Source organism: Crocodylus porosus, unplaced genomic scaffold (genome assembly GCF_001723895.1).
Source record: "Crocodylus porosus isolate Cpor-Errol unplaced genomic scaffold, CroPor_comp1, whole genome shotgun sequence".
NCBI lineage: Eukaryota > Metazoa > Chordata > Crocodylia > Crocodylidae > Crocodylus > Crocodylus porosus.
In genome coordinates, this window is record NW_017728931.1 from 119,152,567 (window position 1) to 119,174,377 (window position 21,811).

At 42.9% G+C, this 21,811-nt stretch overlaps 1 protein-coding gene across 1 annotated transcript in view; it reads left to right on the top strand.

Annotated features, from left to right (window-relative positions):
- The first annotated feature begins 12,953 nt into the window (after positions 1-12,953).
- Positions 12,954-21,811, top strand: part of CUNH12orf40 (chromosome unknown C12orf40 homolog) — a 31,792-nt gene continuing 22,934 nt past the window's right edge. Inside the window, exons 1-4 of the mRNA XM_019543964.1 lie at positions 12,954-12,976; positions 15,395-15,434; positions 17,897-18,035; positions 19,223-19,355. Coding sequence (XP_019399509.1) covers positions 12,954-12,976; positions 15,395-15,434; positions 17,897-18,035; positions 19,223-19,355 — 335 coding nt within the window. The remainder of the gene's footprint in view (positions 12,977-15,394; positions 15,435-17,896; positions 18,036-19,222; positions 19,356-21,811) is intronic.

The window sequence follows — 21,811 nt, forward strand, 5'->3', positions numbered from 1 at the left end:
CGCAGGCGCAAGGCGCCGGCGGGATGGGGACAGCGGTCTTCAAAGAGCGTGCTCGGGGCCCGCCAGAGGTGGAAGCCCTGCCTCGCCTGCGTGGGGCTCGTTTGACTTGGCACACGAAACATTTTCCTTAAAAAAGAAAAAGAAAAGATCCTGAGCGACTCTGGATGCCACAACCCCGCTCTCACAACCACTGCAGAGGTGTAAAGGGTGCACCCCCTGCGAAAAGGTGTTGCCAACACTGCTTTTGGCCGTCGCCGCTCGCCACCGACACCGCGGCGGCATCTTCAAGCGGTTCATGATCACCACTGGCCACTGCCGACACAGCCAGCGGCGTCTGTGGGTGGTCGCCAACCTCCGGTTGGCGCTCGCCCCCTTCACCGCCGCCAAAGGCTGGCTACGGGAGCTCCCTGCTTGCCACTGCCATGCTCCTGCCACCGACAGTGCCACTGCCACCTGCGGGAGCTCATTGTGCCCCCCCAGCCTCCAGGGGCACGCAACATTCATGCCCACAGCCACGGTTCTCCTGCCTTTTTCATTTCCTTCTCTCTGCCTGACTCCTCCCTCCTCTTGTTCCTCATTTATTTCGAAGTACAGTTTAGTCAGAGTAATAGTGCCATGTGCCTAAGAAGCCCACAGGCAGGGGGGGCAGGGGAGCCCCCCCACTTCAGAGGAGCAAGAACACTACATTTCACTTTAATACTGCTTTTATCTACACAGCTTTAATACACAAAAACTATATACCACATCTTCATGTAACTCCTATCATGTCTCAAACTTTGCAAACAAAGCAAATCAGCTGAGAGCAAAAACGATAAAGGACATTACTTTGAACTTGAACCTGCTGAACCCCATCAATTCTGAAATGCCAGGTTTACAAGAGGACCTGAATGGTCATGTCATATAACCCCCACATTGACCTCCAGAGATAGAGGAGAAAAAAAGAAAAACATTCAAAAAAGTTTTAGCCTGTTTCACTAGTTTATAAAGCAAAGCAGTGAAGCAACAGTATGGATAGGACAACATAAAGGGTTCCTACATTTGGTGGAGAAGAGAGAGAACTTGGAGTCTGGAAAAAGTGTTACTAGAAATACACAAGAGTACCAACCTCAGCATCACAGAATTGCCTGGAAGATGTTTATTAACATAAGGCTGCTGAATGGGATTCAAACTAACTCTTCTGTAAATCAGGTTGGGCAGAGCTAAACTCGTTCATAGTCTTGTTATAAACCAACCTATATAGGCAGAGAGCAGTTGTGACATTTAGTGAGCAACTCTCCTGTTTCAGACAGGAAACACAATCTTGTGCTATCCCTGCAGCAGCTGAGCGGCAGCCTCCTGAAAATAAGGCCTAAAACCAGACAAGTTCTAACATATGAGCTACAACTCTCCTTTCCCCTAGGAGGATGGTTTTCCATCTCCGCTTTCAGTGTGTAGCTCTTGTTGATTAAAAGGCTTGGGTAAAACAGATGGGAGCATAACAGTGAAGGAACTGTAGCTGTTTAAATACCTGCAGCTTTCAGTATTGTCAGGGGATCCTAGAGGCTTGGGTAGATGCCTTTTTATCATCTTTTGGGGGTTTTTTGCTGTACAAATCAAAATAAAATAAAATTATAGCTTAGAAAATAGTTCTATTGACATTTGAGATAGAACAGAGTGCAGTAACTCTTCGTTGGCCAAACTGAGCCAGTTGCACTAGCAATTAATTTGTCAGTAAAGAAAGCAGATAGCATATGATTTAAAAATACACAGGCACTAAGTATGATGAGCCAAAAGTGTCTTGTTTAGGCAATCACTTAAAGTTACTTTTTTAAAATTGCACATTTCATTTAGTTCCATTTCCATCTTTATGCTGTTTTGTGCCTTAGTCATAATATCTCTTGCAGCTGATATGCCAAACCGCACTGACTTGCAACATTCCACCACTCCAGCACTTTTTTAAAAGGGGGAAAGTTCATAGATCCCTATTTCACTTCTGCATATCTGCTGACTCGTAGCTGTACAAGAGCCAGGGAGACTGAAGCTGGTAGTGAGTTGGTAACAGCAAGAGCAAACACAGGTGGCAAGGTCAGGCTTGTGAGAGGATTTATATGAAACAAAAAGTCCTGAATATGCAGTGCTGTAATCAAAGCATATCTTTTCTTACTTCGAAAAACATGAGAAAAGTCCAAATTGCTGTTTTAATTGCATTCTTTTTTCCTCCTCTTGGTGCCCTGAGCTTTTTGTTTTGCTACAGTTCATCTTAGTCCATAAACAAATTACTCTTTGTGGAACATAGCTTTCATTTGTAGAACTGATGACTAGTAATGACTGGTGAGATCAGTGCATCAAAACATAATACAGTAATATTCAGGTACTGCTGATGAAATACTGAGCAAAACTCAGTAAAAGTGATATCCTTAAGCTAAAGGCTGCACCCAATTTCTACTGACTGGGTGCAGTTACATGAGACCTTTACCGCAGAGTTGCCTAATTAGCTCTGCAGTAAACGTCTCAGCATCTACATGTGTGACCCTATTAGGCCACAGGAAACTAACAAACTCTGCAGTAGGTTAGTACTGGTAAATACAAGTTCTATCCTGCTGTGGAGTTTTTTCATGCACAGCAATGCACATGTAGATGCTGATCCAGTTGGCTGCCACACTGGATCACCCTCGTGCCCCAGCCAGCCCCTCCTCAGCACGTTGAGCTGGGTCAGAGCAGCCCTGGACTAGCAAGCTGAGTCCCCAGATCTCCTGCCAGCCGGGGCTGCTCTGACCTGGTTCAACGTGCTGTGGTTCCAGGTGCACATTCAAATGGGGCACCTTGGGGCAATAAACTCCCATGCATCTGGGACGTAGCAAAGAGGATCGCAAAGCTTATCTGGCCCTCCAGCCACTACACTATTCTCCTTATCCATGTGGCCACGAATGACATGTCTCAGAGCAATCCCAGCTGGGTCATGAGAGACTATAGGGCCCTAGGAGCGGGGCTTAGGGAGTTGGGTGTGCAGGTGTTTTTTCCCTCACTCCTCCTGGTTGTGGGTCATGGACTGAAGAGATACAGGTGGATCAGGGTAGTCAACCAAAGACTGCGGTGCTGGTGTCATTGTGAAGGCTTTGGCTTCCACGATCACAGTCCGCTCTTTGGTGAGAGAGGCAGTAGTCTGCTGGGGAGAGACAGCCTCTACCTCACTCCACTGGGAAGGAGGCTTTTCTCAGCCAGACTGGCTGACCTGTTCCACCGGGCTTTAAACTAAGCCCTCCAGGGGATGGGTGGATAACCGCCAGTGCAAGCCCACTAGACAACTACTGCATAACCATCAGGTTAGGGCACCCAAGAGAATTCACACCTACTCCAGCCCTGGAACGGTGTCCACCTGGGAGTGCAAGGAAGCCTAAGGCTTCCAGTGGGACACTTACTTATCTGCACACCAATGCCAGGAGCTTGGAGAACAAACAGGAGGAACTGGTCTTCCTGCTAAACAAGAAAGACTATGATTTCATAGTGATAATGGAGACCTGGTGGGACTCCACCTATGACTGGGCCACAGGTATAGATGGCTATACCCTGTACAGGAGAGATTATGCAAATAAAAGGGGTGGGGGTGTAGCTCTCTAAGTCAAGGACAGCTACACGTCACTCCAAATTGGCATTGGCACCCAGGGAAGATGACCGGAGTCCCTCTGGGTCAAAATACATGGGGAACGTGGCACAGGGGACCTCATGATAGGAGTCTACTACAGACCTCCTAACCAGAAGCAAGAGCTAGACCAGGAACTCGCTAGGGAACTGGCTGAGGCTGCACACTCTCGGTACATGGTTGTCATGGGAGACTTTAACTACCTGGACATCTCATGGGAAGAGCACTCGGCCAAATACAATTGGTCATAAAGCTTCCTCATATGCGTGGATGAGCTCTACCTGACTGAAGAAGTCTATGGGCCAATTAGAGGTAAAGTGTTGCTGGATCTGGTACTGGCCAGAGGGGATGATTTAGTCAGTGACCTGAGAATCAATGGAAATCTGGGTGATAATGACCACAAGCTGATCACCGTTGCTATCTATCACAAAGCGGGCAAGTCAGTCAGCAATGCAGAAGTCCTCGACTTTAGGAAAGCTGACTTTGACAAGCTCAGGAGGCTCATTGTTAGGGCCCTAAGGGACCATGACCCACCAGGAAGAGGAGTCCAAGAGGAGTGGTTGCTCCTTAAGGGAGTGATCCTGACAGCACAAGGGATGTTCATCCCATCCTCAGAGGAAGGACAGCAACTCCCTTGGCTCAGCAGGGAACTCGAGGACCCCCTATACCTAAAAAGAGAGACTTATAAAGGATGGAAGGATGGAATTACCACCAGGGAGGATTACTCAACACTGGTCCATGCCTGCAGGGAGTGGACCAGGAAAGTCAAGGCTGCAACTGAACTCCATCTGGCTTCACATATCAAGGATAGTAAAAAGTCCTTCTTTAGATCTGAACCAAATGGGCCAGCTGATAACTGACACCCAGGAAAAAGCCAACCTGCTTAATGGGTACTTCGCATCGGTCTTTCATCAGCCCAAAGGGACCGCTCTGCCTAGCATGATGTGCGACAGCCAGGGTAAGGGCGTATTTATACCCAGCATCGATGTAGACCTTGTAAAAGAGCACCTTGAGAGACTGGACACTTTCAAGTCAGCTCGTCCTGACAGATTACACCCTAGAGTACTCAAGGAGCTGGCAAGTTTCATAGCCCAACCATTGGCAAAAATATGCAAAAACTTGTGGAACTCAGGTGAAGTACCTGAGGACTGGAAGAAGGCCAATGTGATACCGTCTTCAAGAAAGGGCAGAAAGTAGATCCCGGGAATTACAGGCCAATCAGCTTGATCTCAATCCCCAGTAAGATTCTGGAGAAAATTATCAAAGAGACCCTTCTTGATAAGCTGGCTGGGGGCAACATCGTGAAGGACAGCCAGCGTGGGTTTGCAGTAGATAGGTCTTGCCTGATCAATCTCATCTCCTTCTATGACCAGGTGACATATCACCTGGACAAGGGAGAAGAGCTTGACATCATGTATTTGGACTTCAAAAAAGCCTTTGCTCTGGTGTCCCTTGATCTCCTCATGGAAAATTTGGCCAACTGTGGCCTCAGCCATGCCACAGTCTGATGGCTGGGAAATTGGCTCCGAGGTCAGACCCAGAGAGGTAGGATTCAATGGAAGCAAATCATTATGGCGTTCTGTGACCAGTGGCACCCCGCAAGGCTCTGTCCTTGGACTGGTTCTCTTTAACATCTTTATCGATGTGGACATTGGTGGCAGAAGTACACTGGCTAAGTTCGCCGATGACACTAAACTTTGAGGCATAGCATCCACACCTGAGGACAGGCTAATGACCCAGGCTGACTTGGATAAGCTTAGAAAGTGGGCGGATATAAACCTGATAACATTCAATACTGAAAAATGCAAGGTACTCCACCTCAGGGGAAAAAACCTGCAGCATGCTTCTAGGCTTGGCAGTGCTACATTCCACTGAAAGAGACTTGGGGGTCATGATTTATCACAAGATGAACATGAGCCATCAATGCGACATTGCAGCTGGTAAAGCAAACAAAACTCTGGCTTGCATCCATAGATGCTTCTCACGTAAATCTCAGGATGTCATCCTCCCACTGTACTCAGCCTTGGTGAGGCCACAGCTGGAGTACTGCATCCAATGCTGGGCTCCACAATTCAAGAAGGATGTTTAGAAGCTTGAGAGAGTCCAGAGGAGAGACACGCGCATGATCAGAGGGCAAGAGACTAGGCCTTATAAAGAGAGGCTGGAAGCCATGGGACTCTTCAGCCTGGAAAAGCACAGGCTCAAGGGGGACCTGGTGGATGCCTATAAGTACATAAGGGGTGTGCATCAGGATCTGGGAGGATGTCTGTTCACCAGAGCACCCCAAGGGAACAACGATCATAAGCCAGAATTGGAATGTGGGATGAAGGAAGTATATCCAAGAACATAATTTTCAGGAGTTTTAAAACACCTTTGAAGTGATATTATAATGTATTCTTTACTGTGGTCATTTAAATTACAAAATAATGTACAATTTCCTAAATTTAAGGCAAAAGTTCAATTATGTGTTTTTCTACAGATTAGTTCTGAGATCTAATGGAGGTTGTAATATCAGAGAGTGGGGTTTCTGGAAAAGTTGTTGCAGCCTTGGAACTCATAGGTATGGATTGATGACATATTACATTTTAAAAAATGGTGAATTTAAAATATCCTATATCCTATATAGGAAATGTCCCATATCCTAGCTATTTTGGTCAATCAACATTGAAAATACTTTTAAATTTTAAAAATAATTTAATATACAATTATAAATTAAGTAAGTGTATTTCATATATGCATGTATGTTTATATGCATAAAATACACATACCCAGAGCAATGATTTCAGTGTGATTTGAGGAAGTCTGGTCTCTTATGCAACTGGTCCTTTTATGTCTACTTAACATAAGTATTTATTCTGCTCTTTTTAGTGTTAGCTGATAAATTATGTCATCTTTATTTTGGAGGACTTTTTAGTTTTTCTGTTGCTCTTGTGTACGCTAAGTATCAGGACCTTAGATTGTACAATCATTCACAGATTCAGAGATTCAGAGATGCTAGGGTCGGAAGGGACCTCAACAGATCATCGAATACAACCCCCTGCCTGGGCAGAAAAGAGTGCTGGGATCAGATGACCCCAGCCAGATGTCTATCCAGCCTTCCCTTAAAGACCCCCAAGGTAGGGAAGAGCACCACCTCCCTTGGAAGCCCATTCCAAATTTTGGCCACCCTTACTGTGAAGTTTTTCCTGATATCTAGCCTAAATCTGATCTCTGTCAGTTTGTGATCATTGTTCCTTGTTACCCCAAGAAGTGTCCTGATAAACAGAGCATCTCTGATCTCTTGCTGTGTCCCCCTAATGAATTTGTAGGTGGCCACAAGATCACCTCTCAACCTTCTCTTGTGGAGGCTGAAGAGGTCCAGCTCCCCCAGTCTCTCCTCATAGGGCTTGTCTTGTAAGTCCCTAACCATATGAGTGGCCCTCCTCTGGACCCTCCCAAGTCTGCCAACATCCTTCTTGAAGTACAGCACTCAAAACTGGATGCAGTACTCCAATTGCAGCCTGACCAATGCCACATAAAGGGGAAGTATCACCTCCTTGGATCTATTTTTCATGCATCTGCTGATGCATGATAAAGTGAGGTTACTTTTGCTGATGATTTCATCACACTGATGATTCATGTTCATCTTGAAGTCCAACATGACTCCGAGATCCCTTTCTGCTTCTGTGCTGCTGAGAAGGTCACTTCCCAGCCAGTAGGTGTGCTGGATATTTTTGCACCCTAGGTGCAGCACCCTGCACTTGTTCTTATTGTACTGTATCCTATTGGATACTGCCCACTTTTCCAACCTGTCCAGGTCTGCCTGCAATCGTTCCCTACCCTCCAGATTGTGCACTTCACCCCACAATTTAGTATTGTTCGCAAACTTGGACAAAAACATTATATTCCTCTGTTTGCATTAAGACCTATACAATTACTTATTAAAAGTTTAACTGCAAATTATTTTTAAGATACCATTGTGTTATGATGTAGCATGGAGTACCTAGCATTTTGTAACCATGTTTTATTTCTTTCCATGGACTAGAGACAGAAGTTACACATAAACTGGTATAAGTGATTGGAGACCAGTTCAAATCTGTAATACAACAAAAGTTCAGCACACATAAAACAGATTCAAAATGGCCAGAAATTGGTCTAAGATAAACCTGGATTGATGTAGCATCACACTTAACTGATTTAGGTTAAATTGATTTATTGAACTTCTGTCCCAGTTTCCCTTCAGATTCAAGTTAATTCACAGTCCCCAAGCATCCAGGTTGCTTTGCTCTTTTGAAGGTTTTCTTTGCCTTGCAGCAGAGTTTGGATTAAAGGTTGAAACTGGCAGTAGTAGTACCACAATGAACCCTGAGAGCAGTGGAGGCTTTTGGCACGTGTGCCCCAAATTAAGTCCCATGCCCTCCCAAGTACCACTCCAATCCTCTTCTCCTGCCTGATCTGCTGGTCTATCTCCCTGATTTGCCACATGCCACATACTGTCCCAGACCCTTTGCTGGTTTAAGCTAAACCAGACACCCCCAGTATCCCAACATGCTCTCTGGGCTGGGTGGGGGTCCCTGATCCACAGCAGGGCTGCCCCCCAACACTCTTCCCCCTTTCCCCTCACCACTCACCGGTTAAGCAGAGATCCCTTCCTCGTCTCTCCCACAGCATGGACTGTAGCCAGCATATGGTATGCTAGCTAATGCTGTGCAAGGCAGATAAAGCAGTGTCTACTTAGGGCTTTTTGGAGGTAATTAACAGCTCAGATGGTAATGTCCCTGCATTCCTTCCTTTGCAAAAAGCTGATTAAGAAGAGCTTGTAAGATTAAATGCTGATAACAGGGCTGATAAATGCTCTGTTATCAATGGGAAGTGTGTGGAGGGGGAAACCCTCCCTAATCACAGTGTCCCCAGTCCTTCTGTAAGTGGATGCTGTGTCATTGACTTCAGTGGGAATTGCATGTGTTTACATCAAGGGCTGAATTTTGGTTGCCCCAGAATACCACTATGGTGTGAACTGTACTCATTTTGTAAAGGTATTGAATATCAAACCACTGCCTCTTGAACCATTTTGCAATACATAACCATTTTCTGATTAATTTATGTTCAGTTAGCCAACAGAAACATTTATAACATCACTGAATATAGCCTTGCACATTGACTATAGCCCCTTTAATTATGTGGGAGTAAGTCTACTGTCTTTGCTTTTAAAATTAAAATCCTTGGGTTTTGTGTCCCTACCTTGCAAAGGGAATTCTTTGAGCCAACTCACCTCAGAACTGTAAATAAAATTAAAATTGTCTGCCTCTTTAATTAAGAGAGCTCTATCTTTGCTAAGTAACTAATTCAAAACAAAAACATTTTGTTTCACAGTGGTTACCTAAATAAAATACTCTTTTTACCACCAGTATTGACAATGATCACAGGCCACCTATGATCACATCATAGCAAACAAAATACATTTAAAAAATTGTGTTAAATCATTTTGGTACTAAGTAGCACTAACTGAAAAAGCACAGGAACAGTATTATTTTCGTGCCCCAAGTGCCAGCCCCTGGAGGAGCAGGTAGAGGCATACTGTTGGGAAGTATGCTGCACCTGTCCCATAGATAAACAAAATACTTAAACCAAGGGGTTTGTCAAACTCATACTTCCACTTGGACGAAGGCCCCCAAAGGGTGCCTGAAGTTAATGAGATCACTGGTTAAAAGCTTCATACCAATAAACAGGCCATGATTTTCAGAGGTGCTGAGTACAAAGTTCCTCACTGCCTAAGGATTCAACAGCAATACAGATGCTTAGCACCTCTGAATATCACAGCACTTTTACTGAAATATCAAAATAGGGTTTTAATTTGCCCAATGCTGGACACCAAGGCTGAAAATTTTGCCAAAATGTCATAGTAAAAATGTGCTAAAACTCCCCAAAAATCCTGTAACTATATTGATCTAAAATCACCTGTGAGCATCTTGAGCTGTTGCTATATTTGCATCTGCTTAATAAATAATCCCTTTGTTATAATAAGCAACAGCCTGGAACCTCTTGCAGGTGAGTAGTTGTACAATGGAAGGACTCATCAAGAAACATAAGGATCATTCACAACTATTTTTTATAAATGATTTACAATCTCAGCTTTTCTCTTTTTTAAAGCAAGGGGTTTGCATCAGCAGTGGTAATTCACTTCTCTTAAGGTGAGGACTGTCCTGCTTAGGGTAAGCAGGCAGCTGGAACTCCTACTGAGACTCAGACCCCATCAGAGCTTTTCTAAAAAAACAACTGACTTAATGAAGACCAAGGAAAAGAAGCAACTGAGAGGTGTTTCCACCCTGCCTCAAGTAGTCCTGGAAAACCAGACTAAACAAAACAGCACATGTGCCTGATTGGCTGATGGACACTAGCTCTCATGTAGTAGATGGCTTGTGGAAATATTACCTGCAGGGAAGAGCAGGAGGAAGAGAAGTCCAGCCTGTAGAGTTAGAACATCAACTCCTCTTTGGACCTGCTTCCCATTTTTAGAGATGCATTGAGGATGGGAGAAGGGGAAAGCAGGAGATAAATAGGAACAAAGAAAGAGTAGTGAGCATAGAGCAACAAAGGGAACACAGAAGGAGAAGAGTACTCCAGAAATACAAGAAAATAGAGGGATAATCCCAGAAGGTGGAAAAGAAATGGTGTGAAAAATAATCAGTTTATATAACTTTTGGATGCTGTGATAGCTTATAGCACAATGTCTGTGGCAAGATCCCCCCATGCATCCACTACAAGGCTTCAGGATATGATATAGATTTGGTGGCAGGCTGTTCTCCTTTAAGACTGGTACAGACAGCACAAGCCTATGTTTTGAGGATGCTGGTTTGGTTATTCAGGCTGAGCTGTGGCAAACAGGGCCCTAGAAAGGCCTGCTCAGCACAGGGTCTGTAGAACAGTTGTGGAAGGGTTGAGGTTGTGTGTAATGTGGACCCCTCCATTACCCCACTAGTGATTGTTGAAGTCAGCTCACTGAAAAAAACCTCAGCCTTGTTATGTAGGTCCCAATATCTGCAGATGGATTGCTTGATGCAGAGAACTAGAGGGAGATTTAAAAGGCAGCTTTGCTACCTTGAGGTCTCATGCGTGAGAAAGAAGGCAGTTCTCACTGCCAAAGACCTCAGTCCATAAAACAATGGTGCTCCTCTGACTCTTTTATGCTTAAGAAAGTTGGGTTATTCTGCAACCCCACATCTGGTCCTTGGAGAGCTTTCACCAGAGATATTTAAGATGGGAACCCTGGTAGCGCAGGGCACCCGTCAATAGGTTAATACATAGAGCCAAGTAATAATACATGGAATCAGTGATCCCTACAGCAAGGCTCTGCCATCTAGGCTCTGCCATATCACATCCTTGATGACAGGACCCCAACAGAGTTGCTATCTTGGCAAAGGTGGAAACACTACATCATGTCTGACTTGAGGAAGGCCAATACACACTGCAAATGATACACTGGTCAGACACTTAGATCAGACAATCAACAGAGTGTTTCTAGAGACAACTGCTGAGATGGAGGTGTGTTTGTTAGTGAGAGGACATAGTTTGTTCGTTATTTTAGTCCATGGTGTTGCAAGTAGAGCTGGTGCCTGGGGCAAACCCTGCAGGAGAGATGGGGGTGGAGGGGAAGGGTCCAGTTCTGGGAGCAGGGGTGGAGAAGAATACAGCAGTCTTACTTTGCTGGGAACAACTGAACTGTCCCTGGCTGAGCTGCTGCAGCAGCTGCTGCCTCAGCTGTTGCTCTTAAAGGAACAGAGACTAAGAAGATAAAAGGATTTTTTTTCCAGTTTGTTTACTCACTGTGATAGCACTTTGTATAAAGTCAGTTTCATGATTTTCCTTGTAAAAATTCTGCAAATGCTTTAATGAAAGACATAGAAAGACTAAGGTTATTTTAATACTGCATTATCAAGATCTGATCTGAGTCCTGCATACATTATTGCTTTCACCACTACTGTCACTACACTGATGACAATGTAACAGTGGTGTTGTAATTTTTCTGGAAGAATTTTAGGTTAGATTTAGCCCAAAATAAACAGCCACTGTGGAAAAGTCCTGAGGTGTATGGGTACTCCAGGCTTTCATGTAAATTGTTCCAGTAGGTGAGTCCCTATGAAAGGCACAAAGAAGATCTACGTTCAGGATTCGAATTATTTGGGAGCTCAGGGGGCTGAACATCCCCCATAAGAAACTAGACCCCCCCTGTAAGATCTGAAAATCATAACTGTGGGAGGGGGCCTCCAATTGTATTAGGGCCTCATGATGGGCAGCCCAATTTTTTTTGCAGATCCCTCCCCAGGAGTCAAAGTGTAATTCAAACCTTGGCTGGGTTGCTGTGGAAATCCCCTAGGAGCTCCGTAAAGGAAGTACAAACAGCATTGACAATACAGTATAGTGAGTGCTACAGCAGCTCTGGACCTGTCTTTAGATGGTTTGTGGCTAAACCACACTGCAAAATCTAGCTGCCAAATTTAGTGCAACCCTAATGTTGACATTTGTTGCTAGTCAATGTTCACTGATTTTCCTCTTCAGCAGGTCCCTGAGCAATGTGAGAAGTAGGGAGAGGGAGTAGAGACCTATTTCTTGCACCCCCCACCCCAACCTCAGCTATGTTAAAATCATAAGACCAGCCTAAAATTCATTGGATTAAAAAAAACAAACAATACATTTTTGGATCTCTCTTTTTTTAAAGCCTATAGGCAGGTCACGTTGCCAAGCTTTTCTTCCAGTCGCAACCTTCCTGTATTAAAGAAATGACAGTACTGTTGCGGGAGGAAAGTAGAGATGCTTTCAGATTTGCTTAACTCCAAGAACTGAGGCCTTAAGAAAAACACCAAGTATTGCGAGGCTCATTTATAAGTCTCATGAGTTAGGAAAGCAGCCGTGGCCAGGGGCTGCCTGGCACTTGCGGGAAAGAAGGAGGTGGGAGCAGGGGGAGCCTGTGTGCAAGGCGACCAGGCAGTGTGTTGCTAGGGGAAAGACAGCTGAGCCTAGGCCAGCCCCCTCCTCCCCATCCCGTCCCTTTCTGCTCCACCATTAACCTCCCCACAGCTGGCCTTATGGTCTTACTCCTGACCCCCCTCCCCCCCCAGCCCTGGCAGGGGGCAGTTGGTGTACCTGCCATGGGCCATTTCCCTCCTGCTCCTCACTGAGCGCTTCAGATCAGCCAGGGGAGCGTGGAGGGCAGGAGGGGAGGCACAGTCTCCCTGCTCCTGGTGCCATAGCACTGCAGCTGGCCAGGGGGACCCTGCAGGCCTGTGGGGCTGTGGTGGTCGGGCGTGGGGCCTGCGACAGCCTGCCAGCCCCTGCATGTGACCTGCCCGGGCTAAAAATGAACTGGGTTGGGGGCAGTCGGTGAGTGAAACGATGGCGCGGGGCAGTGGGAGGCCGCAACCTCACCACAGCATGGGGCTGGGTGTGCAGGGGCCTGCCCCATCTCATGCTGGGCACCATGTGACAAGACCTATTGCTCCTCCCTGGGGGGAAGGGACAGCTGGTGGCAGAGCAGCCTCCTCAGTCCCTTCTCTGCTTAGGGAGTCTGGGGCTGTCCAGAAGCGTCTCCATGGGAGTGGGCAGGATGGCACGTCATGAAGGGGCTTCGCCCCACGTACACCGCTTCCCTGCCAGGCACTTGGTTGGGCAACGCGGGCTGTGTGGGAAGGGACTGTCTCCCACCCACCTGGGACTGGGCAGACGTAGGTGATGTGAGAAGGCTTATCCCCTCCCTCAGCTCCACAACGGAGCAGCCTGGGCAGCGTGTGACTGCCAATGAAAATGAAAATATTGCTGGTATTATAGCTATGGATGCTGCTGGATTTACTATGAATTATTTCTAACCAAATCCAATACCTTCCACATCTTATGATAGTCCAAATGCATGTTTCTGCATGAGGAGAAATCAAAGGGACTCAAGCTCGTCTGAACCAGAGGAAGTTTGATGATACAGCACCTCCCATTTAAACAAAGCCAAGTTTAGCCAGAGGAAACCTTTAGTTCCTCTGTTTCCGCTCACCAGTGTTAAATAAAAACAAAGCAGTAGCCAAAGACAACAAATTACCCAAACCACCCAAAACGGTTGAAAGATATGTGCTGCTACCCGTTGTTTACCACCTGGGACTATCACTGTGGTTTCGTGTTTACAACCTCATTGCTTCCCCTTCTTTAGTAACTTCCAGTCGATATGCAAAGTGTCTCACTTTTTGATCTGCTTCTGAAAAGGCAGAATTTAATTATTTATGTAACTTAAATTTCTCACTGTCATTATCCCATCAGGAATTAATAATGTTAATTAAAAATCTCATTCATTATCTTATGACTTCATACTTTGTGTGTCTTTTCCCAAAATGATGGGAAACTCATTTTATTAAAAAAAAGTTTTATAAAAAACCTGAATTTAGCTATTGGGAGGCATAATTCTGAACTCATAGTTTATTTGATTTACATATTATTTTATTCTCTTTATTAGTTTTATTACAGCAGCATCTAGTGATTCCATTTGAGATTGTGATTTTATTATATTAAACAGAAAACATTTTGTGTTCTGAAGAGTTTACAATTTGAGTAGACAAGGCAAAGGATAGAAGAAGTTAAGTACTGTTATCCTCATTTTTACAAATCAAGAAGTTAGGCATAGAAAAATTAAGGGGTTTTCCCAAAGGCACTCAGGAAAACTACAGAAGCAGCCAAAAATCGGACCCAGATATTGAGTACCAGTCCAAGGTCTTTGCCACAAGATTCTCTCTCTTCTTGAACCAAAAGTGAAATCCAAAAGTTGTTTATCATAGTTACTACTTAGATGTACATTTCATGGGGAGGATCATGTACAGCTGCTGGGCTGTAAAGAAATGTGAAAATCACCACCCACAGGCTAGTAACATTTTTATACTCAATATTTAAATTTAAAAAATCCCCTTCATTTATTTATTTTCAATTACTATACCACCTGGCTAGCCATTAGAAATTTAAAATTCAAAGGATTTCACCAAGCTTTTGAAACTAGGCTTGCTAAATACAATTTTAGAATCATCCTAAACACACATGCAGAGTCATACTAAAGTAACCCCACAAAGATTTTTTGAAAGCTTCTTTTTGAAGGGAAGTTTCAGCTTGCAATAACTATTGGCATAAATGCTTGTGAATACTATCCTTATACTTGTATAAATATGGCACAAGACATCTTAGAACAGATATCTAGGCCCCCCGCTTGGTGGCCAGAAGTGCACTTCTCTGCATCTGGCCAACGGGGCGGGGAGTGGTGGGGGGTACAACGATCCAAAAGTTTGAAAATCCCTGTGTTAAAGAACAGGGGCAATGCTCCATTTTTTTTCTTTGTTAGTTTTGTTGTTTTAATACTGTTCACCATGGTATGAAAGGCAGAATAGAAAAGTGCAGAATGAACTGTAAAGATTCCTTGTATTATTTTAAGGATTTTAAAATAGATAGTTAAGTTATATACGTGGTTAATTGCTTAAGAGTCTTAATTTGGGGATACACAGTGTTTTTAACTGTAGTGATTTAAAGATAATGGGGCAGAAGCCCAGCTGGTAGAAATCAGCATAGTTCAAATTGTCTGCAGTAGAGTTCTACTGACTTTTATGAGCTGATGGCCTTGCCAACTGTCTCAGCTTGAAATATGATGGCTTACACATGTAACTCTCAGTAGTATTAGTAGGTATTAGAGTCCTATATCTTTATACCTCAACGTTAAGCAACAGCTTACAAATAAATACGAAATCCTTTCATGCAGATTTAATGTTATTTGCCATATTTCAGGAGCAGAATCATACTTAAGCAGGAGAGAAGAAAGCAAAAAGTAAGTAGTTTTTTTAGCTCTGCATGCTGTATATTACACAATTACAAAATAGTTTAATGTTGATTTCACATTCAAGGAAGTCTGGATTGTAACATGGTATATCTTTACGTACTTTCAGTGTAACTTTTAAGGCAAAATTTTTTTTCTGGGAAATCCTCATGCTTAATCATGCATTATGTTTTTATTTTAGATTGCTGTGCAGACATGCAATGCAATAATAGTAGTTACTGTTCAATTGTGAACATTTTCCCACAATGCAGGTCTTAGTGCATAGTGACTTGAAAAATCATAATGCACAAATATGTGGTCAGTTTAACTAATAGCTAATTATGGACTTGTAGCATTTTTTCTGTAGGCCTACACATAAAATGTTTGGTTTAAGTGTTTTATGCTGTCATTCAAGCTTCTTTGTATTTACCTGATTTGAAAAAATATTGCTTGTATTAAACATACTCCTGACATTCAAATGAAACTAGACAAAAAGAGAAAAAGCAGTGACAGAGTGGTACATAAGAGTAATAAGAACAGACATAATCTCCTTAGTAGCCAGGACCAACAGGACAGTGTTGGGAAGTGAAGCCATCAAGTCTGCACCCTTCCTAGACCCAAAATAGATACCATGGCACTGCTTTTCAAGGCATATAGGGGAAGCACAATAGACTTGCAAGATGGAGCCATGCCCAAGAACAAGGACTGTCTTCCCATTGGAGAGTGGGAGCAGACACTGTCCCCATAGTTTTGTATTTTCTAGAATACTTCATAGGTCAGTGGTGCCTCATTATTAGGATCTAACTGGCTAATCTCCAGTAATAACGATACAACTTTGTAGTGGGCTTTAGCAGAGTGGAGGTGACAGAATCAAGCTGGGGGTCTACTGCAAGGCAAACTACTGCCTGTCCTAGCTCCTACCTCTCAGCTCTCCCTTGAGGTTCTTAACTAAGTGTCCTGAAGATCAGTGGTCTCAAGTTGCAACAAGGTTGGACATTAGGAATAATTTTCTCACTAGGAACATTGGAACGGGTTGCCCAGAGATGAGGTGGAATCTCCATCCTTGGAGGTTTTTAAGACCCAGCTTGACAAAGCCCTGCTGGGGTGTTCTAGTTGGGGATGGTCCTGCTTTGAGCAGGGGGTTGGATCAGATGACCTCCTGAAGCCCCTTCCAACCCTAATTTTCTATGATTCTATGAATATGCATGAAGTAACAGCTGTAAACTATGCACAGGGTCTATTTTGAGGTGATAGGCAGAAGGATTATTTGACATCTGAATAAGCTGCCAAGGGACAGGAGTGGTGGGTTTTTTGTTGATTTTTGTTTTCTTTTTTTGAGGATAGGGGGTTCAGAGTCTTTTTGTATTATAAGGTGATAAACCACAGAGCACAAGATTTGAAGATGTAGAAGAAAGAGAGAATGAAAGTGGGAGGCAAGGGAAGTAGGGTACAGAAAAACTAAGGAATGTGAAAGGATTAAGACAGGAGAGCAATGAGAACTGTGTTAAATTGCACAAGGGTTGAATTTACCTATTTGTCTTCCTAACTGGAAATAAGTTTATCTATGTGTCACAGGCTAGGTTGTAAATCAGGTCAAGTACAAAATTACATTTCAGTTCAAAGGTTTTTATGGAATGGCACAGCCTGGAGCCTTCATTGTCCTTCTTGGAGCTAAAACTAAACAAGTTGTTATTGGTTTTATTTACTCATTCATTATTGTTTGTTGCACTTGATATCTGTGATCTCAGGATGATTTATTTAGCTGAGTGATCAACTGCAAAATTCAAGGCTTGTTCCCTACATTGCTACTAATGAAATTCAAGCATTAAACTGAATACACAACCCAGAGAAATTACAAGTGTCAATCAGATTTGCTTTTGGCCCTTGGCATATGATAACATCTCAAAGGTCCCAGTCATGGGGTTTTCTTTTTTGTCAGAGGACAATATTTTCTGTGCCAAGAAAGACAGTCTAGGGAACAACAAGCTCTTTCTGCCCACATATAGATGGTCACATCTTTATAATCTTGTTGATTTGTTTACCAATTTCTAAGGTTCATAAAAAAATTTTAGCTCTTAAAAATTATTGACTATATGTAGTTTTCCTTCAAGGAATTTGGCACTGTTTTATGCAAAAGAGATTTTAAATTGTTAGCATGTGGCATTTGAGACAGTGAAGGGATCAATTTTTCCACAAAAATAACCATGATTATTTTTGTTTCAAAGACAATAGTCAGTAAGATTTATATAAGATGCAATCTTTTTTTAAAGTAATAAATGTGACCTTTAAAAATATTTTTACAGTCACTACAGCTATATCCATAGTGGGTAGGCATTTGGTATATGATTTTATTGACAGTAAATGGAATTGTGCTGCTAAGCTGTTTATGCAGTTGTATAGAAGTGTGCCACAGATACTGGTAAGGGGATCTAGAGTTTATTTAAAGCAGCTAATTTCTCTTTTGAAAATTATAGGAATTTTTCGAAAAGAAAAAACTTAGATCAAAGATGAAGCTGCTGGGAGTGTCCTCATCCCCTAAAAGTTCAACAGTCAGTTTAGATCTTCTCAATCTGTATGTTGTTAATCAGATAGCAAGCAAGAAGGATAATACTGGTGAGTTTAATGTAGTAATAGTCAGGTTTTACAACTGAAAGCCATATACTGTAACCTCGAACTGCTACTGTAAGATTATTAACTGATTATGTCAAGAATTGCATCTACCTTTAGGTAAACATAATAACTAAAAGTGAAAACAATATCCTCACAGAAAACCAGGACAGAAGAGGAACCAAATCATCTTGGCTAGCACCATACATTCACTTTCAAAATCATGCAGAACATATGCACTCATTTCATTTTGCATCCTTTATTTCCCTTATGCCCTTTTTTCAACTACTCCATTCAAATTCTATTTCTAGTGTCATAGAGTTGTTGGTTGTGGCTGTGTTGGTCTAAGGACATAGGCAGACAAGGCTCTTGAGGTAAATGTGATATCTTTTATTAGACCAACTGAATAGTTGGAAAAATTATTCTTTGCAAGCTTTGGGGTACAAACACCCTTCTTCAGACACAGGGAGAGTTTGTTGTTTCTTTGCATTCTCTCCTGGGTAGAAACACAAAGAACACAAAAAAATCCCACCCAAAAGACTCTCCCTGTGCCTGAAAAGGGTGTTTGTACCCAAGAGCTTGCAAAGAACATTTTTTCCAACTATTTTGTTGATCTGCTAAAAGATGTCACATTTACCTAAAGAACCTTGTCTGCATATTCCTAGTGTCATGCCTTCTTTCATGGTACCCACAACACTTGGAATAGCCTCTTCCTCCTGCTGCACTGAGTGCCTTTCTCCACATCCTTTCTCAGAATCTTACTTTGGTCTCCTGAATAACAAACATCTCCACATTTCCTGAAAACCTCCTGTTGTTCTGTGTAACATTATCTGAGTCAGATGATAGGGATCTTTCCATTTTATGCTCAAAAAAGTGAGGGTGGAAACAGGCTCCTCTGTTTTTTCATGGGTAGTGAGAACAAACTGAATGAGAAGTATAACAGAGCCTTGCAATGCCTGGAATTTGATGGATACAAAGGAACATACAGATAGAATAATACATTTAAAATAGGATTAACAATAAGCAGTTCAGACAGAGGAAATGGCAAGCAAAGCAAAAATATACTTATATTGGTTAGGTGGCCTGTATTGGTTAGGAAGAATGAACAATGGGTTATGCCTTGTTAAAATAAACTAGAAAGCTTAAATCTTGCTTTGATTCAGATACCAATATTCTGAACATTTTTATTACAGAAAGCATAAGAAAACCAGTCCATGTTGATATGACAAGGGGTATAAAAATACCAGTGAAAAGATATAATATGGAACTTCCTGTGTCACCGCAACGTGCATCATATAAAACAAATCTAGATGACATCCAAAACAGGTACCTGTTTAATTATAGGCACTAGCTAACCCTTAATGAAGATGTGCACAAAGACAAAAATTCCATGATGCTATTTCTTTTTTATCATTTGTAAATTTGAAACATGACATTTCAAGGTACTAGAAAGTATTACAAAGGTTAGAAAAAGGCAATTAAGACAAGAAACACCCCCCAGCAGTTTCCATGCTCCTACTCAGGAAACCTACCCAGATCTAGCGATACCTGAAAAAAAAAGCTACCTTATTTGACCTTTTATTGTGTTTTTCCCTTCTCAGAAGCCTAGTTAAGTAGATAGGCATTATAGCCTGCAAAAGTAATCAAACCTGGCTTATTTCAAATCACAGAAAAATGACTTGGGGCCCGAAACTGAGGACCTCTCATACAGAACATCCTGCCAGCAGCTCCCCTTTCCTTAAACTGAGGGGTCTTCAGATTAAATATCTGCGAATTGCTAGCATGGCAGTTTGCCATAGAGAACAAATAGTCTCTCAAATAAATCAAACCCGAAATTTCACTCTCAACCAATAAATGGCTTTTAGAGATGACAGAGAACTTGCATACTGTGCTCTTGGCAAGAACTATCACTCAACAAGTAGGCTGCTTGATTGTGCAGCAGCTCCATTTCTTAGACTGATATGTCTGTATGTAGAACTATAGCAGTAGTCTAATATTGAGATAACAAAGGCTCCCACTGCTGCAAGATGGTTCTAATCTTCAAAATGAACCAAGGTGGGAAAAATTATTCCTGAACATTACCAGTAGCAGCTGGGAATCAAACAACAATCCAGCCTGAAACTCTAGTAACATATGATTTCAGGCCATAGCTACAGACTAGGAACAGTATGCTGGTAAACAGTCTCACTGAAAATGTTTTATGAGCCAAAGTAGTCAAATATACCACCATGAACTGCTAGTACAATGTTGTTAAAAATGGCTTAATATGGTCCTTGGGCATATAAAGAGTGATATTATAGCTGTGATGGTTCAGAAATTATGAGGCAAGGATTTTTTAGAGTAATATCATTTATTGGGCCAACTATGTAGTTGGGATTGAGTTAATCAAGTTTTCAAATACAAGGCATTCTTCTTCAGGTTAGAGGTGATTTTTAATTTCTGCATACAGCACAAGTGCAATTAACACTGTAATACAGCAACCAGTTCTGGAGTCAATATTTTTAAAAGGGATATTGAAAAAATGGAAAAAGGCAAGAAGCCACTAAACTAATTTAGTTTTGGATAAAATGTTTTACATTGAGATACTTGGGGAAATCAATCTGTTTGGTTTATCCAAAAGAAGGCCAGGAGGTGACTTGATTATTAGTAGATAAATGTTTTCTACCTAGACTAAGAACTGGTACAAAAGGGTTCTTTAATGTATTGGAGGTAGGCATAATGAGAATGAATAGGTGCAAGCTGATAAATTAGAAATAAGGTTCTAATATTTAATGGTACCCTTCAGAACAAATTACCAAATGGACTGGCGGATTTTTAAAGCCTTCAAAGTAAGTCTGGAACCCTTTCTGAAGGGTGTACTTTAGCAAACATAAATTATTAAGTAAATAGTTGAAATTCTATGGCCTATGGTTAGGAACCTATCTAAGTCATGGTGAGACAATGGTTTTTCATGGCCCACTTACTGAGCAGATTTCACAGGCATTTTGTGGCAGTCCCACCCCTTGCCAGTGATTGGCGGAGGGCACCTTCACTCAGTCTATGTCACTACTGCCCCTGCCCTGAGACTGAGTAAAGGTGCCCTCTGCCAATCAGTGGCAAGGGCACTATATCTTTCCCTGCCCCAGTGGGAAAGTCTACAGGGGGAGAGGAAAGGGCCAACTTACCGTCCTGCTAGCTGACACCAACCCAGACATAGTAGGGATCACCGAAACATGGTGGGACCCAACGCATGACTGGGTGGTGAATATCAAGGGCTACAGGCTGTACAGGAGGGATAGGACAGGGAAGAAAGGTGGGGGCGTGGCATTCTACATTAAGGAGGAATACACATCCTCATCAATTAACAAAGAATCAGAGGAAGGGCACTCTGAAGTGCTCTGGGTTAGAATACAAGGCAGTTGAGGGGAAAGAGACTTGATGGTAGGGGTCTACTACAGACCACCCAACCCAGGAGAAGAGCTAGACCAGGAATTCTTAAGTCAGCTCACAGAGGTAGTTAGGTTAAAGGATGTGGTCATCATGGGTGACCTGAATTTTCCAGACACCTGCTGGGAAGAGCAGTCACCCAGGTCTGACCACTTACATAGGTTCCTAGCCAGAATGCAGGACCGCCGTCTAACCCAGGAGGTGCACAGCCCCACCAGGGGAGATGCCTTGTTGGACCTGGTGCTGGCCATGGGTGACGACCTGGTGAGGGGGCTGCAGGTGCTCGACCACCTGGGCAACAGTGATCATCACCTGCTGGAATTCACCATCCAGTGCAAAGTGGCAAAGGCCTACAG